The following is a 26,784-nucleotide window of genomic DNA, read 5'->3' as shown; positions in this document are numbered from 1 at the left end:
CTTCAGACCACTGTCATTGCTCTTTCCCAGAGCTGAAGAACCAGTGGGCCAGCTGGGCTGGGAGGGCTTGGCAGGGCCCTGGCCTGGCTCCCCGCTTATGCGGGGGCAGAAACCTGGGGCCTCCCATTCAGCACTGACATGGCTGGTAGTTTGTATTTGTCTGTATGTTCCTCATCTGTCTATCCTATGAGGTTTCGCACTACACAAGGGCGGGGGCCTTTTCCGTTTTCCTGGTTCACATTGTGTTTCTGGCACCGAGCTTCATATCCTTCCCTCACTGAACACTCAGAAAATCATGAATGAATGAATGCATTTTCATTCACTTCTCCCCTCCCCTATATTCTCATCACTCCAGACCACTCTCCCTTCAAGACCCGGTTCAAATGACCCCATCCCCTTGTAGGTGCCTCCGTGAGTATTGCTTGCGTTTCCTTTGTTTCCTGCCCATGAGCCCCCCTGGGACCCCTGCAAACACCAGACCCAGAGCCTGCCTCCCCATGTTGGGTGTTCCCAATCAATGGTCTTGGCGTGAGTTGATTGAACAGAGTCCCTGTTTGAGAAGAGCCCGACTTATGCCTCTGCTAGACTTTAGAGGGGACCAAGAATGAAAGATCTATTTAAGGAAACCATTTTGCGAAATTTCCAGATATGTATTATTCCAGCTCCAGAATCTCAAACTTATGAATGGATGGGCTCCAAAAGACACACGTTCTTTTCTCTCATTGAAAAAGATGTCATAAATGGCGCTAAGAAATGCTGCCGGTGTGCAGAAGTCTGCCTAGCCCAGGAGGGAGCTTCCTGGACCTTTGCCACGAAAATTGTCAGACAGATGCACTTGCAAACCTGACAATTAAAACGGAAGACAATACAGTAGAATAAGAATCTTTTTCATTTCTATTGAGTGAGGGGGCTTGAGAAAAATCTCACAAAATTAAAAGGAGAATGAAGACGCTTCTGAAGGGAGCTTGGTAAGAATTTTAGGGGCAGGTGGCATCTGTTATTTATTGTGCAAATTTTGATTTCAGATTACAGTATGTGCTTTCTTTTGGGGAAGTGAGGTGATATCCTGCTTGAAAGCTCAGGCTTTAGGGTCAGGCACATGTTGATTTACGTCAGGAACTTAAATGTGTAACTGACTTTAAGTAAGTTACTCAAAAACCACCCGTCTCCTCGTCTCTAAAGGGGATGAAGTATTTTACAAGACCCGTGAGTGTTGTATGAAGATATATTTGTTTTTTGCTTTGTTACCGAGACGAAGTCTTGACCTGTTGCTCAGGCTGGAGTGCAGTGGTGCGATCTCGGCTCTCTGCAGCCTCTGCCTTCTGGGTTCAAGCGATTCTTGTGCTTCACCCTCCCGAGTAGCTGGGATTTCAGGCACACACCACCACGCTTGGCTAATTTTTTGTATTTTTAGTAGAGATGGGGTTTCGCCATGTTGCCCAGACTGGTTTCTAAGTCCTGATCTCAGGTGATCCACCCACCTCATCCTCCCAAAGTGCTGGGATTACAGGGGTGAGCCACCGCACCCGGCCTGTGTGAGGATATGTTCGAAGGTGCTTTGTAGGTAGTTGGGGCTCCATAAATGTTACCCAGCTCCCCTGTGTGTGATACAAATACTCTTTATCATGAGCTTTATTAGCACAGTTGTCCACCATGTCCACATCTTTTCTTGGTTGGAAGGGAAATGGAAGGGCATTTGCAAATGCAGAAGGAAGGGATTTTCTTGAGGTCATAAAAGATGGTGACAAAATGGAAGGGAGGAAGGAGTTTGTTTCTCAAACAGTGTTCCTTCATGGGCCCATGGATGTTCTGTAAGACTTTTTTTTAATTACTTTTTTTTTCATTTAGTTTAATTAAAAATTGACATTTTGATGTCATCTAAAATTAATATAAGCATCTTCTGGGTCATGAATGTGACCACTTATAACCAAATACTGGCCCTGGCTTTGTACCAGTGAGGCATTGCTTTGGTACAAAGTGGTGCCTCTTCAATTGAAGAAAGAGAAGGAAGTGCAGAGGGGCCTGACTGGAACGGGAGCATTGGTGGTCCTACAGTGCTGTCCACGTTGGGAAGGAGCGACGGAATGAGCTCCATGCACAGGGTGGGGCCGCCATCTTCAGCAGAACCTGGCCAGCCTGAGCAAAGCGGACCCTACTCCCCCTGGGAAGTGGTGGTTTAGATCAGGGGAATAGAAACAAGCGTATGTTGCGTCCACTGAAGCTTGCGTTGGCATTGATCTTCAAAAAGAACCTTGGAAGTTTGTTTTGATTTCATGATTGTTTTAGAGCAAAAATCGTAGGCATGAGAACCTTGTCCTAGTCTGTTCAGGCTGCTGAAGTAAAAATACCATCAACTGGTGACTTTTTTTTTTTTTTTTTTGTGAGATGGAATCTTGCTCTTGTCACCCAGGCTGGAGTGCAACGGCACGATCTCAGCTCACCGCAACCTCCACTTCCGGGTTCAAGCAATTCTCCTGCCTCAACCTCCCGAGGCACCCACCACCACGCCTGGCTGATTTTTGTATTTTTAGTAGAGACAGGGTTTCACCATGTTGGTTAGGCTGATCTCAAGCTCCTGACCTCAGGTTATCCACCTGCCTCGGCCTCCCGAAGTGCCAGGATTACAGCTGTGAGCCACTGCGCCCGGCCGGGTGACTTTTAAATAACACAAGCTTATGCATTCCAGTGCTGGAATGTGGGAATTCCAAGATCAAGATACCAGCAGATTCAGCACCTGCTGAGGGCCTGCTGTCTCTTGGCCTTCTCATTGTGTCTCCACCTGAAAGAAGAGGCAAGGGAGCTCTCTGGTGTTTCTGTTTTAATGGCAGTAATCCCATTCTCGAAGACTCCACCTTCATGGTGTGAATACCTCCCAAAGGAGCCACCTTCTAATAATACCATCACATTGTGGGGTAGGATTTTGACAAAGCAATTTTTGGGGGGACATAGGTATTCAGACCACAGCAGACCTCATTCGGTGTTCACGTGCTGTTCTTTTCACTTGGAATTCTGTTTCCTTCACTTCCCCACCCCAGCCTTGATAACCCGTGCTCTGACCCGGGTCTCTGTTTTATTACCGCTTTTTCAGCCTTCTCTCACCACCTCGCCCAGGTCAAAACTTGCCTTCTGTATTTGTAAAGCCCTGCAAGGCACTTTTCCCAGTTGACTTTAAAGGCTTTTATGGAATGTTCACATTCCTTTCTTTCTTCCCTGCTGGACTGGAAGCTTCACGAGAGCCAGGAATGTCTTTTTATCATTTTCCTTGCCACTGTGTCCTGCAGTGGTGAGTGCAGTACCTGGTACTTGGTGCTCAATAAACATTTACTATACAAATACTTTTTTAATTTTAATGTCTTACATGTTTTTCTTTTCTTTCTCCCCTCCCTTCCCCTCCCCTCCCCTCCCCTCCCTTCCTTCCTTCCTTCCTTTTTTTTTCTTTTTTTGGGCAGAATCTCACTCTGTTGTCCAGGTGCATGATCTTGGCTCACTGCAACCTCCTGAGTTCAAGCAATTCTCCTGCCTCAGCCCCCTAAATAGCTGGGATTACAGGCATGGGCCACCATGTCCTGCTAATTTTTCTATTTTTAGTAGAGACGGGGTTTCGTCATGATGGCCAGGCTGGTCTTGAACTCCTGGCTTAAGTGATTCACCCGCCTTGGCCTCCCAAAGTGCTGGGATTACAGGCATGAGCCACTGTGCCCAGCCCACTTTAATGTTTAAATAACATAGGAATAAAAACAATTTAAGCCCAAACTAGATTCTCTGCCAGTTTCTTTTCTGTAAATGTGCCCCCTAGTCATACAAGTCCCAGGAACATCCTGTAGGAGGGCTGGAGGACCTAAGCAGGAAGTGTCTGAGCCCCCAAGTGTAGGAGAGGAAAATGGGAAGTGGGAATTTATTGGGTCCTTACTGAGCACCAGGGAGCAGGATTGCTGTGGGCTGGCTTCCATGGATCTAGCCTGCATCTCAGCTTGGCTGCGTGGTTACCTGAGATGCTGACAGGAGGAAGTTCTAATTCAGCGATACCCTTCCTGGGGCTCACATATTTTATTTTATTTTATTTTATTTTATTTTATTTTATTTTATTTATTGACCAGAGTCTCACTCTGTCACCCAGGCTGGAGTGCTGTGGCATGATCTCGGCTCACTGCAATCTCTGCCTCCCAGTTTCAAGCAATTCTCATACTCCAGTTTCCCCAGTAACTGGGATTATAGGAACGCCACCACGCCTGGCTAATTTTTGTATTTTTTGGTAGGGATGGAGTTTTGCCATGTTGGCCAGGCTGGTCTCGAACTCCTGGCCTTAAGTGATCCACCTGCCTCGGCCTCCCAAAATGTTAGGATTATAGGTATGAGTCACCATGCCAGGCCACATATTTTATGACATTTTATGAGAAACCCGGGCTCCAGCGGTAGGTGAATAGGAAGTTGTAGCGTGGGTGTTTCATCTGGAGGGTAGCTGAGCTGCTTCTACCTGCAGTGAGACCTATGAATGGGTGTCACTCACTAGTTTTCATTATAATTCTTTGTTTTAATAGCCTTTCAGAGTCTATAAATCATAGTAACAAGCTTCGTATTGCTCTATCAATTTCAGTAGTTCCTTAAGGCAGCCTTATGATGTTGATATGACATAAACATTCCTATTTTTGCAGATGAACAGACCGAGGTTTAGGGGGATTGGTGTGAACTTGGGGCTTGGGACTTCACGTGTATTTAGCCATCTGAAGTACTGGTGTGTACCCCAGTTCTACTCCTGGGATGAAGTCTCAGAGGCTGGAGTTGGAGCTGCCCCCTCCACAGAGGGTTGGCTAAGATATCAGCTTGAAATAAAGTGGCTCAGTAGCAATGTAATTATATTTTCAGCAACTTAAAAAGTGATCGAGTCATTGGTATTAGGAAGTGTGGGATCACCTGTGGAACACACACCCTTGTGCCATGTAAACCTAGGTTTGAAAGCGAGGGCTGTCACCTTCTGGCTCGTGTCGATTACTTATCAGATGAGCCTTAGTTTCTTCATGGGCAAAATGAGGATGATAATGTTTAATCAGAGCGTTAGGATGAAGTGAGTTATCATTTAAAAACTGCCTAACTCAGCATTTAAACAAGTTCCAGTAATTGTTCGTATTCTTCTGAAGATTTTACCTGCCCTTTTACTAATTTTTTTCCCCCCTGGAAAGCCTCACAAATACATGTGCTATTGGTGCCATCATGGGCTCAGGGTGACTCCGCCTTTGTGTGCTTGGCAGGCATCTCAGAAGCTGCAGGAAGCTTGGGCTTCAGAGAACAGGAGGGGAGGTTGATTTGTGCCATCAGGAAACCTAGGGTCGCTCCTGTCATTGTCCTTTGCAGACAAAGGTTGACTTTTGGAGTAAGTGCATGCATGCCACTAAGAGGGTGATTTGCAGGAGGTGGAGGATTTCCTTCCCTGGGCAGGCAGATTAAAGGCGGAGTTGCCGGCCCTCCGCAGTGCAAGCGGTGACCTCGAGAATCTGGCAGCTCCGCGGGATGGTGGCATCTGGCCTTTCAGGGCCTCCCCAATCTGGTCTTGCCCGGTCTCCCACAGATTCCCTGCATAGTTGTGACATTCCAGCCAAACTGACAGTCCCTTGGATGTGGCACATGCCTTCCCATAGTCAGGCCCTTTGCGTGGGCTGGCACAATGTGGGGGCCTCAGAAGAGAAGTGGGATTTGATAAGTGGGCTACTTCTCCCTCACTGACTCACCCTGAATGACAGCCGTGTGTGAAGAGCACACTCGTTAATGCCATCAGAGGAAAGAGGGTCAACGTACAGTGACCCAGGATAATGTTCCCTGCAAGCGTGCAATCGCTTTAAAGTCGTGTGTTCCCAGCTCGTGGATGGACAGCTGCAGTAATGATTCGTACACGGAGGAAGCTGGCATTGACTGAGGCCAGTTGCATGGCCTTGGTTTCTGCCCTGAATGAGCTGACATTCTTGTTGAAGGGGAGACAGGTGGTATGGTCAGTGGGCAGAGACCAGCCTGACTTGGATAGGGTCAAGTCTTTATTTTTCTCATTGATTCATCACACAACTGTTTATTGTGCGCTGCTGTATATGAGGCACTGTTCTGAGTGCTGTGGGACTGTTAGTAAACCAAGGGACACGAGTCCCTGCCTTCATGGAGTTTGTGTTCTGGCAGAGGGAGATAGACGAACACACAAAATAAGGAAAACATACTGTGTCTCCTGTGGTGGTAAATACTCGGAGAGAAGAAAATACAGAAAGGAGAGAGAGGGAGGGTGGAGTGTGTGTGTTGACAGGAGTGGGGTAGGGTTTGCGGTTTTAAAGAGGTTGGTCCAGGAGGGTGTGCAGAGGTAATTGGAGCAGATGCCTGAAGATGGCAAAGGAATGAGTCATGGGGCTTTCTGGGGAAGGAGCCGAGGCCCATGCCAGTGCAAAGGCCTTCAGGCCATTTCTTAATTGCCCATAGAGGGACCACAGAGGTAGAGGTAAATGAGTGTTGAGTATCAAAAAGAGCTGAGTTCAGCTTTGAGTTAGATCTGGGGTCAGATTCTGGCCTTACCTTTGTTAGCCACTTGACCTTAGGCAAGGCACATCATCGGGTTCATGTTTAGTTTCTGCATCCATGAAGTTAACGTATTTATACATTGAGATGTAACATTTTCTCTGAAGAGCTGGGATTAAAAATTCCTTTGAGAAAGGAATTGCCTTTGTTTAGGAAAACAGTTTGGTAAGCTAGAACAGCATGTGCCAGATAGAAATACAACATAAGCTGGAAGGGAGCAAGCCCCTAGAAAAGTGGCGGGAGAGGGTGACAGAGAGGAACCCAATTGTTCTGGGTCTCCTGAGCACGGTGTGCATTGGAAGAGATAGGTGAGCTGATTCATGTTTATCAGGATTGCGAGGCTACTCCTTGGTTGTGCATTGGCCCCAGGTAGCAAAGGTCAAAACAGGGAGACTTTGGAGGGCTGTACTTCAGGCAGGAGATGAGGGTGACTTGGGCCTGGGTGCAGTACTGGAAGGCTTTGAGAACTACATGAGTCTGGGTCTCTGTTGCTTGCATTCTCTGTGACCCTGGTTGAGTTGAGTTACTTTATCTTATTATACTTTAATTTTCTTGACTCTGCAATGGAAATAATAATACCGAAACTTTTGGGGAGGCTGCAAGCTGGTAGCCAAGCATCAGCCTGCTTGCAAAGCAGCGCTCCCCCACACTGTGGGTGCTGGAGGTGTGTGCGTGGTCTTTTTCATCATATCTCACCAGAAGGGTCTTAAGCTGCCGAGGCTGAAATGTAAAGATAACAGCAGCTTCCTGCCGCACAGACTTCTCCGACATTGGCATCCGAGGATATCTTTAGAAACCTTCTAACCCATTCTTGGTTATTATTTGCCATCCAGGGCCCAAAGTGATGAATTTTCCCATTTTCGACATAATTCGTCCAGCTGTGTGTCATGTCTCATGGCCTCTTGGATCTGTGGAGAGATGGGGGTGATTTGTAGACCCACATGAGGAAAATCGGATTATGGAGTGATTAATTAAAAGAGCGCTCCATCAGCCTATTGAAAACCCCATCATTTGGGGCTCGTGGAGTTCAAGTTAATCGTAGCAGAGGCAGGAGAATGGCAGGAGAAAATTAAGATTTCTGCCCATTTGTGTAAGCAGGGGATGCTTCCCTGTCGTCCCATGATCGAATCTCACGGGTTTCCTAGACATGCTGAGGTGAGGTAATTCAGTGCATCCCATTACTCTGTGGAATGTATGAAACTCTTACTTGCAAAATACCTTATTTGTAGTCTCAGTTGCCTTCTATGATAAAGATTAGCCTTGCTGTTCCAGTGTTACTGATGAGAGGCTGCCTTTCATCTTTGGTGTTTTTCCTAAGCTTTAACAATGCCCCCCTGCTGAGAGGTCTCCTGGCTGGCCTCTGCTTCCCTCCCCTGCCCCTTTATCCTGCCGAGCGGGGAACTGGATGGGGGAGGAGGCGTCTTGGCATGATTTGGATGTAGCCTGCACTGACTTGAAACAGGCATTTCATTTGCCCCAGGTTACTGACCTTTTATCATTTCATAGAAGGCAAAGAGAATTGATAGTATTTGCTGGTGTGGCAAGGGTGTTAATACCTCATCTCCTCTATCAAAGTGCTGTTGGAGACTTTCATTGAGCCATGTTTGGCCATCCTGGTTACGGACTGCCCTGAGGGGTTTGCAGTGTTAGTCTGGTGTCTGGAGAACCAGCCCGGTGTGCCACTGTTTTCATATTCAGGCTCGTGAAGATGATCACTCACTTAAGGGTTCCTATTTCCTTAACCCTTTGTAGTGAGACATTGTAATTTGTTTCCTGAATCCCCAAGGCTTAACATGAGAGAAATATATTCTGTAGGTGGGTCTTTTTCAAAATAAGATCCATGGGTCTATACTTTGTATGTTTTAGGAGAGGGAACTATTTAAACAAAACTATTCCAATTGGGGTTTATATTTTGATGAATCTGAAAAACAGATGGCTGTGATTCTTTGCTGTGATAATTTGCCATGGAAACATATTTTCGTACGTGCCTTTTAACTACACTTCTCCTTTAAAAAGGGTCAACTTATTACCCACATTTGAGAAAGCCAATTATAATTCTTATTTCTTTACCTTTCATTTCTCAAAATCCTTTCCAGGTGATGAGGTTTAGACCAGCCTTCCCTCACAGATGCTCACCTTTCCTCTGAGTCCTCCAGCTCTCCAAATGAGCAGGTGACTTCGCCTGGGCGATTTAGTGCAGGGACCTCTGGGGGCACCAGGGCCGCTACAGGCTTTGAGCAGGTTGCGTGTTGAGCTGGACAGTAAGCCGTGCAGCGTGTTGTGTGTGCAGAGCTTCTTTTGTGGCCCCAGGGGGGGCTGTAACTGTGTTCTGGAAACCTGGTACACAAGAAGGCATCTGGAACGTCAGACTCTCCATATGGGAGCCTGTCAGGGAATGTCATTGCGTTTTGGCCTAGCAGCGTCTGTGGCATCTTTATTGAAAGAAAAAAAAAATTGAAAAAGCTACTTATTAAGTAGAAGAGGACAATTTGGAAGAGGACGGTTTGGGAGAATAGCATTTATTCTTTGCAATCAGAAGGCGAAAAAGCACATTAACATAAATGCAAAGTATATTAAACATAAAATATATTCTAATAAAAAGTACATTCACGTGTAAAATGAATCTCGCTTCCGTCCCTCTGCTGCTGGGTTTGCTGTCCGCAGAATGGCACACGGCAAGGCAGGTGTGAGGGAGAAGCATTTACCTATGTTAATATATATGTCCAAAGTAAGAGGAGCAGAGGGAATGAAAATATCCATATGATTTTTTTTTTTTCCCGGAATTTAAAGCAACATCTAGTTGACGATTCAGATGAAAGAAAGCATCTCAGTCCCTTATGACTGGGAGGTTTAGCAAAGCTTTCCCAGAGGAAAGAAAGCATTATTTGTGTGGGGTGGCTCTGCTTCGCTGAAATGACCAGAACGTGGTTGTTAAGTCTGGGAGGATGAGGCAGGCCACAGGATCAGGTAAGAGTATACTCTTCAGGCCCCACCTGGTAGAGAGTGGGCATGACTTGTGCACTGGTAAGGTCTGGGCCTTATCTCTGTCTCTTCTGGCTGTGGACTATAGTACATTTCTCCGTTAAGCCTCACTTTCCTTCTCTGAATGCTGGCGTGGTAACGGCAGTCTTGCAGGATTGTTAGAATGTTCAAATGAGAAAGTATATCATAGTTTGCTCTGCTGTTTGCTCCATAGAAGCTGCAGCTGGTTGAGATTTTGGTCAAGACCTTTCTTTCGTCTGATCTGACTTGAGCCCAAATATTTGGAAAAATGTGGCAATCATGCTGGGACCAAAAGGCCGTGGGATTCTGGCTTTTCCTTCAGCTTAAACCTGTTGTATTGGCCTTCCGGAAACGCTTGCAGAAATAAGAGCATGTTGACGTGGGTGGACACCATTTGGAGTGCTTGATTAACTCAGCAATTAATAAAAATGGAGAGGTGACAATCGGTGTTACCAAGTTCTTGTTGAAAGCAGTGCACTTGGCCTCTCTCCATGCAAGCAGATTGGTGGCGAAGCCCCCCATGGGGAAGAACATCAGAATTCAGAAGAGTGAAGCCGGTTGGGAAAAAGGTACTCAGAACAAAAAACAGGGTGTCAAGATGAGCTGGTTGCTTATTGCCTTCATTTAATTGGCAGATACTTCCTGAGTAATGCCCATGTACCTGATACTGTGCCAGCAGCCAAAGATACCTACTCGGATTAGGCACAGCATCTTCTATGAGAGAGGCCCGTGCTGTTGCGGACGTAGCAGACATAGAAGCAACACATTCTAATACACTGTGGCGAGTACAGGACAGATGGTGTTTCAAGTTCACGGGTGACCAAAGGAAAGAGTGGTTAATTACTTTTAGGAAAAGGGAGAGAACAGTAGTGGCTTTAAAGAAAAAGTGGTTAGAGCCAGACCTGGCAGAATAAGTCGATTGGAAAAGACATTCTAGCACAGCAGGGCTAGAGGAGCAAAGACAGGATGCCTAAAATGAAGGGTGGATTTGCAGTTGTTAAGTGGGAAGACTAGGTGTAGACTGGGTTTGAAGTCTGCTCTGCCACTTACCAGCTGGGTGGCTGTGGACAAATCAGTAAACCTTCCTGGGAGTGGTTTCATCATCTGTCAAGTGGGGATGCAAGATCCATGTCTCATGGGGCTCTTGGGAGGATTCCATGTTAGTTTAGTGTGCTTGGGAGGTGGCGGCCCCTCCTGAACATTACAGCCCTGAGACATCCCATTTTCTTTGATGTGCTGTATATAAGAAGAAAAGAGACGGGCGTGGTGGCTCACGCCTGTGATCCCAGCACTTTGGGAGGCCGAGGTGGGCGGATCACCTGAGGTCAGGAGTTCGAGACTAGCCTGGCCATCGTAGAGAAACCCTGTCTCTACTAAAAATGCAAAATTAGCCAGGCGTGGTGGCACATGCCTGTAATCCCAGCTACTCGGGAGGCTGAGGCAGGAGAATCGCTTGAACCCAGCAGGCGGAGGTTGCGGTGAGCTGAGATCATGCCATTGCGGCTCCAGCCTGGGGCTCGAAACTCCATCTCAAAAAAAAAAAAAAAAAAAAAGAAGGAAAGAAACTAGGACTAGAAATGTCACTATGGCCAAGTATTGAAAGCATCTGAATATCACGCATCCTGATGATATCTCTGCAAACATTTACCCTCACTCTTTTAAAACCATATCTTGAGCTGTCAAACACTCTTATCCTATTAAACACAGCCACCCATTGGTGATCCCAGTGACAAGTAATTGAATGTTAGTTCTGGAGTCTTTCCTGGGGTGATGGCTTGGAGAAGCCCCTCTTTTAAGGATTAGATTCAGAGGTAGAGGTAAATGAGTGTTGAGTATCAAAAAGAGCTGAGTTCAGCTTTGAGTTAGATCTGGGGTCAGATTCTGGCCTTACCTTTGTTAGCCACTTGACCTTAGGCAAGGCACATCATCAGGTTCATGTTTAGTTTCTGCATCCATGAAGTTAACGTATTTATACATTGAGATGTAACATTTTCTCTGAAGAGCTGGGATTGAAAATTCCTTTGAGAAAGGAATTGCCTTTGTTTAGGAAAACGGTTTGGTAAGCTAGAACAGCATGTGCCAGATAGAAATACAACATAAGCTGGCCAGGTGTGGTGGCTCATGCCTGTAATCCCAGCACTTTGGGAGGCAAAGGCAGGCGGATCACAAGGTCAGGAGTTCGAGACCAGCCTGGCCAATATGGTGAAACCCCGTCTCTACTAAAAATACAAAAATTAGTTGGGCGTGGTGGCGGGCGCCTATAGTCCCAGCTACTTGGGAGATTAAGGCAGGAGAATCGCTTGAAACTGGAAGGTGGAGGTTGCAGTAAGCTGAGATCGCGCCACTGCACTCCAGCCTGGGCAACTGAGCGAGACTCTGTCTCAAAAAAAAAAAAAAAGGACAATATAAACCACATATGTAATTTTAAATATTTTAGTAGTCATATTTTTAAAAAGGTAAAAAGAAACAGGTAAAATTAATTTAATTATATATTGTATTTAGCCCAGCATAACCAAAATATAGATATATAAATTCGTATGTTACACTCTTTATTTCATACTGTCTTTGGACTCTGGTATGTATTTTGTTTTATTATTTTTATTTTTATTATTTTTTTGAGATAGGGTCTTGTTCTGTTGCTCAGGCTGGAGTGGAGTGGCATGATTTTGGCTCACTGCAGCCTCTGCCTCCTGGATTCAAGCGATTCTCGTGCCTCAGCCTCTTGAGTAGCTGGGACTAGAGGTGTGCACCACCACGCCCAACTGATTTTTGTATTTTTATAGAGACACGGTTTCACCACGTTGGCAGGCTGGTCTCGAACTCCTGACCTCAAGTGATCCACCCGCCTCAGCCTCCCAAAGTGCTGGGATTACAGGCGTGAGCCACTGTGCCTGGCCTGGATTTTAATTTATAGCACGGCTCACTTCAGAGCAGCTATATTTCAAGGGTTCTGTAGTATTTCCCTGGATCATCATATCGCATCCTTCCAGAATTCTAAGAAGTAATGATTTCTCTGATTTTGAAAATGGGAAAACTGAGGCATAGAGAGATTAAGAAACTTGCCTGAAGTCATACAATGAAGGTTTGAACCCAAATAACCTGTCTCCAGAGCCTGCTGTGCTAGTTTCTGAAAAAATACTGGAAAAATGTTGTTTTTTGGAGGAGACTTTGGGCTTCCATTTGGCGTAGACTGGGTAGTTTATACCTCAAATGGAGGGATAACCTTGACTAGATTGAACCTCGTGACAGTGCTAATGATAAAATTATACGGCAGATGCACCACCCAGGACACCATTATCATACATAGCAGGGCCTCCGTAAATGGTATCCTTTCCCTTCTCTTCAGATGCATAAAATCAGCTTTTTTTTTTTTTTTTTTAAAGGGACTTTCTTAGTTTTGTTTACTTCTGGATCCATTTCTGGTACATGGAAGATGCTCAGTAAATACTTGTGGAAGGCAGGGAAGATGCTTTGGAGTCACTGGATATGATGATCGCTCAGAGTTGTTGGGGCATCTGCAAACACAGTGGTACCATTAGATGATGGGTTTTGTAAAGACAGCCCTGGGTGAAGGGGGCTTATGTGGAGAGATGACCACCAGAGTGTTCAGATATGGAGTTCTTGCTCTGAGCCGAGGACAGTCATGAAGGCCAGTTTTTATGTCCCACGCCAATGCCTTTTTTTTTTTTTTTAAAGTACATTTGTATTTTATATTTTACTTATTTATTTATTTATTTTTTTAGTTTAAGTTCTGAGATCCATGTGCAGAATGTGCAGGTTTGTTACTTAGGTATGCATGTGCCATGGTGATTTCCTGCACCTGTCAACCTGTCATCTAGGTTTTAAGCCCTGCATGCATTAGGCATTTGTCCTAATGCCCTCCCTCCCCTAGCCCCGCACCCCCCAACAGGCCCTGTTGTATGTCGTTCTCCTCCCTGTGTCCATGCATTCTCGTTGTTCAGCTCCCACTTGTGAGTGAGAACATGCAGTGCTTGGTTTTCTGTTCCTGTGTCAGTCTGGTTTTAAATAGAAGTATAGCATATTATACCAGCAGCAAAGCACAGAAAGCATAAGTGTGCAGCTTGGTGACTTTTCACAAAGGTAACACATCTGTATCACCAGCTCCCATAACAAGAATTAGGACGTTACCAGTGCCCCGAGTGCATCCTCCCCCTCTCCCATCACTGCCCCCTGTGTCTCCAAGGGTATCTGCTCTCCTGATTTGTGACTCCATAAATTACCTTTGTGGGCCCACACTTTTGAGCAAATCCTAATGGTTGGAGTTATCATGGGGACTGGTATGGGGGTCCAGTTAGTTTCAGTCCTGTTTTATCCCCAGGCCTGGGGTTCTAACCTGGTTCCCATGTTGATGGCACAGATGATAAACTAAGGCCCACGGAGGCCATGCTTCCTGCTGGGTCTCACGATTAGAGAATAGATCAGTGATTCAGACACAGAGATTTCTTGCTCCAAAGCCTGCATTCTTGACCATCCTCTATGTTTTCTTCTATGACATTTTGTTCTAAAATCCCAAGATTGGGATATTTGGGTTGAGATCTTTGGACTGAGCCATATCTGGGAGTGGCTGCTGGAAAACTGTGGAGGAGGAACCCATAGCTCTGCATCCCAGATCCCAGATGCAGCATGCTCCTGGCCCCCGGGCACTGAAGGCTGTACCTCACCTAGCAGAAGTGACCTGGCTAGCAGAGCCCATTGGGTGGGGCTGCCGGAGGTGTCAGAGTGTGGGACAGGCAGGCTTCTCACTGCCCTGTGTTTCCCACCTCCACCTGCTGCTGACAGGCACTCTCAGGCACTGGCGAGGGAAACTTTCAATTAAACGAAATCAGGCGGCTTCCTCCCACCAAAGTGAAAATGCCCTGTGCTGCCAAGTGCAAGCTAAATTCATCGGTCACCTGCTCTGCGGCGTGAGGCATGGCTAGGGCTGCTGCCTGTCGGTTGCTGTGGAGTTTAGCACCAGTCACTGCTCAGGGGATGCAGCAGGCATGGCAGGCTGGGGAGAGCCGTCTCTGCTCAGCCTGGAGTCTCCTTGGCGTCGTTGGAGATGGGCATGTGTATTCAGGAGGAGCTTTGCTCTCTCTGTGGCACAGCCCTCTGCCCCCACGGTTCCCCAGTCAAGAGGGACAGGTGGTGGCTGTCATTCTGCAGTTGGCCCTGGCCACAGAGAGATTTGCCAACAATTCTGGGAGGGAGACACCCCCAGCTTCTTTGGCCCAGAGACTGCAGCTTGACCCATAAAGCTGCAAGCAGGCAGTTCCCCCAGCCTGGCTTTCTCTCCAGAATGGTGGAGGTGGGGTGTGGGTAGAGATACATATTATTACATGAAGGTCAGTGCCCCGGGTCTGAAATTTAATTCAAAAGCTCAAATAAAATTGCCCATCTGGAGGCAATGGCTCTTATAAAAATGAAGCCAGTAATATTTAGTATAATCCTCGTGAGTGAGTTGTTGAGTAGCTTATTCTTTGCTGGCCACTGGGCCTAACCTCATAGAGGGAGTGGTGTATCTCTGGAGCTGGACTGCCTGGGGTGAATCCTGTATCCTCTGCTTAGCCATGTCATCTTGGACGTTTTTCAACTTCGCCGACCTTCTGTAAAATGGGGATCACAGCAGTCCCTGCCTTTTAGAGCTGTGTGAATTATTAATCTGTGGAAAGCACTTGGAATAGCGTCTGACATGTCAGTGGCTCCCCATACAGATGTGTGTAATGTGGGCGGAGTCAGTTACAGTCCTCTGACTGATCTCCTGGGGTGGGTACTTTATTATTCCATGTTTAACAGACAAGGAAACTGAGGCACAGACAGGCTAAGTTACTGGCCTAAGTTCAGTAAGTACCAAGGTGGAATTTGAACCCAGAGGAACCTGACTCCACACTTTCCAGCGATTGTTGGGTGGAAATAGTGTCTCGCCCAAGATGTATTACCTAAAAATGAAATATATTTCAAAAAAAGATACCCCCAGACTCTAACACTTGCAGTAAAAACAGGACAAATACCCTTTATTTTGTAATCCATTTAAAATAATGAACATAGCTGCAGTTCGTTGAGCGAATTGCTGCGTTTCAGCAGCCACATGTTACTTTGCCTTTCTGTTTGAGTCATGCCCTGAGACATTTGTGAACAAGCTGCGAGGTCAGATCAAAGCAGCGGCTCGTGTGCTCCTGGAAGAGGAGGTGTCCTGGGGAGTGAGGACAGTTGCAGTAGCCTCTTAGAGAAGTCAAAACCTGAAGACCAGCTTTCTATCCTTTGTCTGCACGAGGTTTCCTTGAGGTGAGGCGTGCCTGTGGTCCTGGCCCCTTGAACCTCTAACCTCAGCATGTCTTAGGTCCTGTCCTCGGATTCAGGCAGGCTGTAACAAAGGACCGAGTTAGCCAGGAAGGAAGAGGTTTTGCGTTTGACAGAGGTAGGATGCAAAGAGCGGCCTGCGGAAATAATGTACCATTTTCTCATTTAAGTTCCCTGAGCGGAGGCAGGAGAATAGAGGACAGGAGGAGAAGAATAAAGGAGGAGGAAGGGAGGGAGGGAGGAAGAGAGAATACAGGCAGGTGGGGAGGAAGGAAGAAATGTCAGGGTTGGGAGGTGAGAGGAGAGGGGATGGAGCCACAGTGGAGGAGGAGGGAAGTGAAACCAGTGACTTGGGTTTGGCTTCTTGTGACATGGAGGGGAGGGCAGGGCAGGACCCAAATGGGAGGCAGATCCTAGGCCTGGTGGAAAGGAGGAGGAGGAGGAAGGATGTGAGGTAGCAGACAGTGGGAGGATAAAGAATGGCATGTGAATCTGAGAAAGGATCATACAAGTTTTAGTGCCAGAATTGGTGATGGAGCATTGTGGATGGGTAAACGGAGGCACGTTGTCGGCTCCTGGTCAGTGGTTGTTTCCAATGCTCTGTGGTTGTGACATGCTGCCTTCCTGGGTGGGTGAAGAGGCTGGACCCCAGGCAGACGAGCACGCTGAGTGCCACCTGCTCCGTGTTTCCACCCGTCCTGTGTTGCCCGCTCACATCTCAGCTTCCCAGAAGGCCCCAGGAGGGACGTGGCCTTCAGGGCTTTCAGCAGGGGGCAGGAAGTGCTCCATCTGACACCATTCAGAACAGACTATACAAGTAACTCCACAGCATGTCTCATTAGGCCTGGAACGCTCCAGCTAATCGAGGCGTGCCTTTGTCGTGCGCTGCTCATGCCAGGGGGGTTAAAAAAAGAAATACGCCTGATCCCAAGGGCCTTTTTTGGGCAGGGCAGAAATAATAAACCCAAATACAAAGTCAGGCCACCCAGGAATGAGGTGGTGTCCTCTGTCAGGGCCACCCAGCTCCAGATCATCTGGTCAAATCTGCACCCTCCTCCCGGGCCTCCCTCTTGCTGGGGGCGGTTCAGGCAGAGGTGAGTGGGTGTGCTTTCTGGTGAAAGGATCCAATTTTAACGTAAGAGGCTTGTTTGTGTGTTTTCCCAGCTAGATCACTTCCATGGCCTTTTTGTTTGTTTGTTTGTTTGTTTGGAGACAGAATTTTGCTCTTGGCACCCAGGCTGGAGTGCAGTGGTGCAATCTTGGCTCACTGTAACCTCCACCTCATGGGTTCAAGCGATTCTCCTGCCTCAGCTTCCCGAGTAGCTGGGATTACAGGTGTCCGCCACCATGCCCAGCTAATTTTTTGTATTTTTAGTAGAGACAGGGTTTTGCTATGTTGGCCAGGCTGGTCTCGAACTCCTAACCTCAGGTGATCCACCCGTCTCAGCCTCCCAGAGTGCTGGGATGACAGGCGTGAGCCACCGTGCATGGCCATGGCTCTTTACCATGCTCCAAATTCACTTGGTTTCTGGCTCTTCCTGCCAGTGTGCTCCATAAGACCAGCTCCCAGGGAGCTGGAGCCAGCCCTCAGGGTGCCCTGCACTTAGCGTTCAGTCTGTAAATTTTCATGGAACTTGCTTCATAGCTGTAGGAACCTCAGGTTCAAGGGCGTAAAGGATGTGCCCACAGCTTGTGTGTTGCTGGTGGAGTGGTGGTGTTGGTGGTGATGATGGGAATGGCGATGATGATGGTGGTGATGAAGATGGATAGCAGCTGCTGTGTATTTTCTCAGGAACTGTGTTAAATTCTTTGATGGCAAAGATCGTGCTAGAAATAATAAAAATAATGGATAGCATTGACTGAGTGTCTACTCTGTGCCATGGAAGGTTCTGAGCACCTTTGGTACATTCAACCTGAGAATGACTCTGCGAAGTGGATGCTGGCATGCCCATTTCACAGTGCAAGCAATGAAGGCAGTGTCACGTCAGAGTTTGCATTCTTACTGCTAAGCCACATGACAGTCAAGACAGTGTGCTCTGTGTGGAGTGACCAGCCTCTGTGGGTGGACCAGTGACTGGCTGAAAGGTTGATGTCAGAGCATGCTCTATTTTGGGTTCTTCAACTCGAAGGAACCCCCTCTGTCACCCCCACCTCCTGCCACCCTAGTTCCTCATTCCTTTCACCAATATTGTTTTCTTTTCTTTTGCTGATTTAGAAATAGACTTGAATTCCTGGTGCTGAGACCGTTTAGATGAATTAACACTAATCACCATTGCTAGTTAGCTATGAACTTTAGTGCTTCAAGGCTCTGACCTTAAATTTTTTTTTCTGAAGGTCATCAATTAGCTTTATTTACTTCATTATGGATTAGTAATCATTAGATGAATATTGCCATTTGTTCTGTGGGTCACCAGTGTGGTTCATGCAGTGAAAAAATCAAGTGTTTCAGTGAAAAGTTGCAGAGAGAAAGAAAAAAGGAGAGAATGAGGGAAGACAGAGGAGTGCGTGTGTGTGTGCGCGCGCGCGTGTGTGTGTGCGCACGCGGGGGCGCTTGTGTGCCCACAGGGGAAGGAGGTTGGTAGTAGTGATGTTTAAATTAGCCTTAAAGTAAGAAGCTTGAAATTAAGGATAAAGGTCTGGTACCAGATGCTCTAAAGCCATCTGCTATTTACCTGGGCAGATTTCGATACCTCTCCTCTGTCCTTTAATAGCATCTCTGTTCTGACTTCAGTCCTGGTACTTACCTGGATATATGGTAATGTGGCCATTTCCACGTCCTTCCAGATGGAGCACCTGCCAGGCTGAGTCTGTGTCTTTTGTATCCCGCTTACCTGACACAGTGCTGGCACACAATATGTGCTCATTAAATGCTTACTGAAATGACCTAGCACATAAAAGCTTTGTAAGACAAGAGCTTTATTTTACTCTGCCTGCTTTGTACTCTAGACACCCAGGTATTCCTATTCTGATTTCTGTTGCTGCTATAGAGCTGGGTCAGCCTTAAAATGAATATAAATGTACTTTAATTTGAGCTAATGGGATATATGGAAACCACTGCCCATCTGAGTAATTTGTTTGTGCCATGAAATACATGTTTAAAGGTGCTCCTGAGAGCAGAGCATTCTGTTAGCAGGTGGAATACCAAGTTTTAAAAGAGGCGAGGGATGTGGGCTGCGTCACCACACCTTCTGAGTTCCATTGGAGATCAGACACTGTTCTGGTCCTAGTGGGTCAGGGCACAGATTCTGGATCTGGGTTTGAATCCACATTCTACCCCATACAAGCCTTGTGCCCTTATGCAAGTGATTTAATCTGTTTATGCCTCAGTTTTCCCTCCTGTAAAATGGGACAGGCCAGGCGTGGTGGCTCACGCCTGTAATCCTAGCACTTTAGGAGGCCAAGACGGGCGGATCACCTGAGGTTAGGAGTTCAAGACAGCCTGGTCAATGTGGGGAAGGGAAACCCTGTCTATACTAAAAATACAAAAATTATCCAGGTGTGGTGGTGCACACCTATAATCCCAGCCACTCAGGAGGTTAAGGCAGAAGAACTGCTGGAACCCGGGAGGCGGAGGTTGCAGTGAGCCGAGATTGCGCCCCTGCACTCCAGCCTGGGCAACAGAGTGAGACTGTCTCAAAAAAACAAAAACAAAAACAGTCAGTCATGGGGATGTTGTGGGGTTAGGGTTGTTGTGGCAATAAAATGAGTTTGTCTGTACAGCACCTGGAACCACGTTGATATCTGTCACTGGTATTATTTATTGTTAATGAAGATTTAGTGACTTCATGTGTAAAACCCAACCGTGTCAGTACCTGTCTTCATAGAATTGTGGTGAGGACTGTGTCAGTTTCCGAAGGCTGCCATAACAAACTGGATGGCTCAAAACCACAGAAATGAGTCAATAATGTCTCTCGATTCCAGAGGCCAGAGTTGTGTTGGCAGGGCCATGTTCTCTGAAACCTGTGTCCTTCCTGGCCTCTGCTTTGCTTTTCTTTGGCACTCTGGCTGGTAGATGCATTACTCTAAGCCCCTGTCATCACTGGAACTCGTTCTGTGTGTCTCATCACATGGCCATCATCTTATGAAGACACCAGTCAGACTGGGTTAAGGGCCCACCCTTCTCCAGTATGACCTCATCTTAACTGAATGATACCTGTAATGAACTTGTTTCCAAATAAGGTCACATTCTGAGTGGGGATAGGACTTCAGCACATCTTTCTGGAGGATCCACAATTCAACTCATAACTAGGGTGAAATGCAAGACTCCACATGAAGTATTGAACCCAGAACCTAGAACAAAACAGTGCCTTCAACATCAGCAGTGTCTGTTGTTGCTTCTCTATCAGCGGTGTCTGTTGTTGCTTCTCTGTCCTCCTGATGGCCCTTTGCGGAGTGGCTTTGGGCAGTTCTCTGAACATCTTTGAATTTCCGTTTTCCATCTTTTCACTGTGATGTGGCTCGTCTTCCAGTGACACTGAATTATGTAGTTTTCTTGGTCTGCGTTGCCTCATCTCTGAAATGGGGAGAAAGGCGAGCCACCTCCCAGAAGGGATCCCCTCCCAGGATGACACGAGGGTGCGCACGTATGTGCTGGTGGTCTGGACATGCGAGTGCTTCCCATGGTTGCTACCTCCTTTTCTTCCTGGTGTTTTCTCGTCCAGTGAGGACAAATGGCTTTTGTCGTTCCCCTGCAAACCCCTGCACAGACCTGAGGAGGCTCCTCTTTTCCTTCCCATGGGGTTGGGAAGCTCAGAGGCATGTCCAGATGTGAGGAGGCTTCGATTTTCCAGACCCCTGGGTTGCTTTGCAGTCAGAATGGAAAATACATTTTTTTTTTCCCACTTGGGAGGGAGCTGAACGCATTTGCTACAGACAAGTCTAGATATCTATGGAAACAGTCCTAATTTTAGCCTTGCCATACTTAATGCCAACTCTGAGAGTGCTGTTTTGGGTCAGAGCCCAGGGAGTAGGGAAGGTGAGTAGGTCTGCAGGGGTCAGATCAAGCAGGGAGTAGCCAACCAACAGACAAGAGGAGGACACAGTAGAAATCTTAAGTGGATCCAGAGGGGCTGGCGCCAAGGGTAAGAGAGGGCCGGAATGATGAGCGTTGATCAGAAAGTCGGATTTCAAATGAAAGGGCCTCCCCTTCTTTCCCCCTTTCGCTCTCCCTGTCTACATTCTGCTCATTTTTGGAGCCTCGTTCATGGCCCGTCTTTCCACGTCCCCACTTTTGGAATCAGCCAGTCCTCCCCTGAATGCCTAGCATCTTAGAATTCGGTTGAAGTACTAGTGGCTGCCCATTTAGTTTGGCCGTTAATCCACGTACCTTGCAACCCCCCCTTCCATTTGGTTTTGAGTCCTTCATGGTCAGCCATGGTCATTGTCGAGTCTGTGTGCTGTGCCTGCCATGGGGTAGACATACAGAGAATGCATGATGAGTTGGGATTTGACATGAGAGGTGATTTCTGGTTGACCAAACCAGGGGGTGGGCAATCACTAGAAAGGGAGGAGTTTAGTGAGGAGTTTAATAAGAGGCACAGAAACGATTTTTGATGGGAGGAATCTGCCTGGTTGGGGGAGTGGAAATTGCCTGTAATTCAATTAAGGACAGGTTAGGGAGGGCTGTGGGCAAGAGGAGGTCATGGAGTGGCAGATGCTGGCTGGGATGGTGAGGGGAGAAGTGAGGGACAGTAATCGTTTTAGGCCACGTGGGGAGCATCAGCTAACCTCATTTCAGCCCTGTCCTCCCCACCAGGTGACCTCCTATCAGGAATCCTTGTAGATCAGACACAGGAAGACCCTTAGACATCATCTCGTCTTGAAGTGTGATATTCAAGACAGGCATTTTTACATTAAAACTTGGCTATTTATTTTAGCACATGTCTAAAAACCATGTATAAGCAGCGTTCCAAACCTGGCGTTCTCAGGGGTTTCCGCTTCCGACGAGGCAGGCCGTGGTAGTTCCCTCTCAGTCTCATAGATTCCAGGGTTGCTGTTCCCACACACCCGTGCGCATGTGACACCTGGAATGAGCAAAAGGCCTGTTGTCACCATTTGGAACTAAGGCTTATGCAGATGGACGAGGTTGCTGGTATGAATTCTGGCACTGAATTTCCATATGCTTTGTATTCTTTTCAGCAGGATGAAATGCATCATGGGTGTGGGAAAATGGAGCGGGTAGTGTGCTGCAAGAGATCACAGGGTAAACGGCACAGATCCGGTGTGGCTCTCCCCTTTTGAATGAGGAGGGCATTGGGCAAGGCACAGGTAGACCAGGTGGCCCCGATAGATAGTGCCTGCACTGGTACTTGAGCTGCGTCTCCTCTTCTTGTCTAGCCGTCTTGGCATTCTAGATGGGACGTGAGCTGGGTCCTACCAAAGACTTGGGCACTTTATTTGAGTTCTCTCATGTAATCCTACTAACAACGTGGTGAAGCATGCACTATTTTTACTTACTAAACAAAAAAGGAGCGATCGGGACTAGAGGACTTGAAATAACTTTCTGAGGCCCAGCCTGCTGGTAAGGAGTAGATCCAGTGATTCAACGTGGCTCCATCCCATGACATTTAGCTGTCAGGGAGCTGCAAACCTATGAAACAGAGCTTTCAGATTTTGGAAATAGAAGCGCAGGCAGGCGTGTGGTGCCGCTTGCCGTCTCCCGGGAAAGCCCCTTTGTCGTGAATAATAGAACCAGAGCTAGAAGGCACGTTGCTCAGGCCGGCAGGTGAGTCCGAAGGCTGGGGAGGGGTTTTCTGGGCAGTGGGACACCTCCCTCTCAGGGGGTTTCGTTTGTCCAGGGCCAGTGAAAGGCTGTTTGGTCCCTCCGCTGAGTGAACAGCCCCAGCCCACAGGATGAGTCAGAGCAGAGTCCAGCATAGAAGCCAGAGGGCATGTGCGTAAAGGCCATGTTTATCCCAGTCATTTGGATCTTAAGATTCCTGTTCATGATGATGAAGGTTTTATACATAACACTGTTTGCAGACTGCTTTATGATCATTTATGAGTGTCACCTGGCAACCGCTGAGTTAGCCACATGCGTCCACCGTGGGGTGATTAACTCTGGGCCCACCCAGAGCCCAGTTCATCGCTTGTGCATTACTGAGCCTCCTCCCCACACCCTCATTCATTAATCTATCCTTCCATTCGTTCAGTAGAGCCCTTTTGTCAGACGCCACCTTTGTGGGTAGCTTTAGGATTGGCATTTCTTTTTCGTTGCTGAGAATATGTAATATGCTGGACGTGTTGGTGTTCTTGTTAGCGTAAGCAATAATCAACCCCTTTAGTGAGACTGTACGCTCCATGAGAGCAAGGCCTTCGTTCATTTCTCTGTCTCTGGTGCCTAGAAGAATGCCTAGCCCATAGTAGGTGCTCTGTGAATATTTATTGAAAAAAAAAAAAGTGAATGGACTGAGTGTTTGCTATGTTTGGGCCTGTGGGAGGTGCTTTCTATAAAAATCTTTCTAATCCTTGCAGCAATCCACACTGCACCATAAGGGTGTCTGTCCTCCATTCCAGGGTTCCATCTGGTGAGTGTTTACCATTATCATAAACATTATTGTGAGTGCTTGCAGAGCCCATCATCCTTATTATGACGGAATAAGGTAGCTACATTATCCCCATTTTACAAATGAGGAAATGAGGCACAGAGAGGTGAAGTAACTCGCCCAAGGTCACACAGACCCTCAAGCTTCACGTCACTCCTTCACCTCTATATCAGCACTGTCCTATAGAACCTTCTGCAGGACGGAACTGCTCCCCATCTGCGCTGTCCGATGTAGTCACCACTAGACGTGGGTAGTTACTGAGTACTTGAAAGGGTGGCTAGTGCAACTGAGGCGCTGAATTTTTAATTTTGTTTAATTTTCATGAAATCTAAATAGCCATATGTGAGTAGTGACTCCCATACTGGGCAGCACAGCCCCCTATATGCTGTCTCTAAAGAACAATAACAGGCTGGGTGCAGTGGCTCGTACCTATAATCCCAGCACTTTGGGAGGCTGAGGCAGACTGTTTTATGATCATTTATGAGTGTCACCTGGCAACAGCTGAGTTAGCCACATCCATGGAGTAGTTAACTCTGGGCCCACCCAGAGCTGAGGCTGGAGGCTGAGGCAGGAGGATTGCTTGAACCCAGGAGTTGGAGACCAGCCTGGGCAACATGGCAAAACCCTATCTCTACTAAAATTACAAAAATTAGCTGGGCATGGTGGTGTTCATCTGTAGTCCCAGCTACTTGGGAGGCTGAGATGGGGGGATTGCTTGAGCCTGGGAGGCAGAGGTTGCAGTGAACTCAGATCATGCCACTGGACTCCAGCCTGGATGACAGAGCGAGACCCTGTCTCAAAAAACAAAAAACAACAAAAAACAGCTAACATTGAATGCTTACTATATACTGAGTATTTTTCAGATGTTTTACGTGTAGTAAATGCTTCAAGTTAATCCTGACGACCACAAATGAATTAACAAGAGTCAGAAGTCAAATACCTCCTTCTACTCTCAAGATCTTATAGCAAGGTACTAGTGTAGCTGGATTCTCCCCGAGGATGAATTCTGCCTGGCCCAGAGTTTTAAACTCTCACCCTATTTTTCTGCTTATTTTCCCCGCGTACAGCAGTGGATATCACCATGGAAAAGATCTCATTGTTCATAATATTTGTCAGCCCTAAACACAGTGCTGCCCGCCACCCTTCTTGGTAAAGAGGTCAACCTATACACAAGCTTGCGAACTCACTGTTCCAACCAAATGACTCATTTAGGTTGAAAATATTTATTTGCACAAAGTGGAGTTGTGTCAGTGTCACTTTGAAAAGAAAAAGACGCCAATATTCCCTACCAGGATGTTCTGTGGTGAAAACAAACAAATGAAAGAAAATCTACCTCGAGGTCAGAGTGAGAAGAAGAGAAGGTCCAGCTGAAATTATCTGCAGTCTTGCTGGAGGGAACACACGGTTGCAGCTTGTGGGTACAGTGACATTTTACAGCTCCCAGCTGTGTCTTCCCTTCTTGAAGATGGCTGAAGGGGAGTAGGTTCTTGTGCTAGACTTGGGGCTATGGAGCAAAAGCAGAGGGAGCTTGTCCTGCACAGATGTGGAAGCAGAGGTCACTGAATTCTGTTCCACAGTAGAGGTCAGCAGCACTTTATGATAACTGTGCATCCAAACGTGTGCTGTCTGCTGGGCTGGGCCTGACCCACAGCTGTGGCTCTTTCAGAAACTGCGAACCAACTTGGGGGTGGGCCAGGGGTCTGGGTCAGGAGCAGAAGTGGGTTAAAGGTGATCGAGCGAGACATGTGAGAGAGTGAGTGAGAGAGGCCTGCAGGATGAGGCCACATCAGGAGCGCAGTCCAAATATAGGCGGTGATTGTGAAATCCAGGGACTGCAGGCTAAGAGTGCTGTAGATTCTGAAAGTAGGAACAGGGAAAATGTGGCCATGGGCCTCTGGGGAAAGCCCTGTTCTGTGGGCTTTGGCCACTTAAATCTACGTGTCTTCTGCTACTGTGCGCTGACTGTTCATCTGCCCATCTATCCGTTCATCCATTCATCAGTCCAGCATTTGAGTCTCTATTCTATGCATGGTATTGGGGATAGTGTGGTAAACAGGGCACCATCCCTACCCTCAAGGAGCTTACAGTCTTGCCTGGTAAAACGTACAGAAGTACGCATTTTTGAAAAAAGTAAAGGAAGAACACTTAGGCGCTCTCCACTCTAGGGCCACCTGCACCTTGCCTATGTAGCTTTCCCCAGCAACACGAAGCCAGCATTGGTTTCTTTACTTCCCTTCTTGTCTTTATCGTGTATGTGCTTAGTATCTGTATTGTGCTTTGGGCTATTTATTTATATCAGCGTAGCACTTTATTGCATTTTTATTGTAAATAACCTTCCTGAACATAGGGGCCTCCATGTCTTCACTGGGTCCCGGCTCCATGGTAGGCATTGATGGGGGCTCCAGAATTATTGAAGTAATTGGGAGCCCCTTAAACCTGCAAGGAACCTTAATAGTCCTCAGTGGTCTGAAGGGTCTTCTTGACCTTCCCTGCCTCCCAACTTCGTCCTGTCTCTGTCAGGTCAAGACTTTACTTCCCTGGTAGGTTCTGTACAAACCATTGCCAGGCAATGGAAGAAGAAAGGGGAACTGCACACCTCACTGGAGATGGAAGTTCCGTGATGCTTGTCATAGCTCCATATGCCTCACGTTCACCTGGAAACATGGGAGGCCTTAGTTAGGCCAGATTAACAGATGTGGGATGTTGCAGAATGACTTTGCCTTCTAGTGAAACTGCAGTCCAGTGGGAGCATGCCCCAGATATTGGCCTCCTCAAAACTCTGGGTTACTTTTAGTGTCTTCCAGTTCAGGAACCACGATTTTCAATTTTTTGAAAATGAAAGTACTCCTATCTCCTCTCATTTCTCTCTTTTTTTTTTCTTTTTTTCTTTAGCTAGAGTCTCACTCTGTCATTCAGGCTGGAGTGCAATGGCACAATCTTGGCTCACTGCAACCTCCGCCTCCTGGGTTCAAGTGATTCTCCTGCCTCAGCCTCCTGAGTAACTGGGATTACAGGTGTGCGCCACCACACCCGGCTAATTTTTGCATTTTTTTTTTTTTTTTCCAGTAGAGATGAGGTTTTCACCGTGTTGGTCAGGGTGGTCTCGAACTCCTGACCTTGTGATCCGCCCGCCTCCGGCTCCCAAAGTGTTGGGATTGTAGGTGTGAGCCACCGGGCCCGGCTTCTCCTTTATATTTCTAATAAAGTTTATCTGAGCTTATAAGGTCTTCTAGAAATGGGGATGGCATTGTCAGCTATCCCCTGGCCCTTCCCCTGAGACAGAAGACTGTTGGGCAAGCTGAGAGGGCAGGGACCCCACCGTCTTGACTGCTAAAGGAAATAAAGACGACAGCATTATTGAGCGCTTCTCTGTGGTGAGTGCTTTGCCTTA

The 26,784-nt window shown here is 47.2% G+C and overlaps 1 protein-coding gene across 5 annotated transcripts in view; it reads left to right on the top strand.

Moving 5' to 3' along the window:
* The window catches only part of LOC105493993 (LARGE xylosyl- and glucuronyltransferase 1), a 634,501-nt gene that overhangs the window by 32,775 nt on the left and 574,942 nt on the right, over window positions 1-26,784 (top strand). The window contains exon 1 of one of the 5 annotated variants that reach the window (XM_011762029.3): window positions 16,248-16,943. The exons of the other annotated variants lie outside the window; for them this stretch is intronic. Within the exon in view, the coding sequence (XP_011760331.2) occupies window positions 16,741-16,943 (203 nt within the window). The 5' untranslated portion in view covers window positions 16,248-16,740. Of the gene's footprint in view, window positions 1-16,247; window positions 16,944-26,784 lie in introns of those variants that run through there. 5 annotated transcript variants of the gene reach the window in all.

This window comes from Macaca nemestrina, chromosome 15 (assembly GCF_043159975.1).
Source record: "Macaca nemestrina isolate mMacNem1 chromosome 15, mMacNem.hap1, whole genome shotgun sequence".
Lineage (NCBI taxonomy): Eukaryota > Metazoa > Chordata > Mammalia > Primates > Cercopithecidae > Macaca > Macaca nemestrina.
The sequence above is the reverse complement of the archived record's forward strand: the minus strand, read 5'-3'. Positions and strand labels throughout refer to the sequence as shown.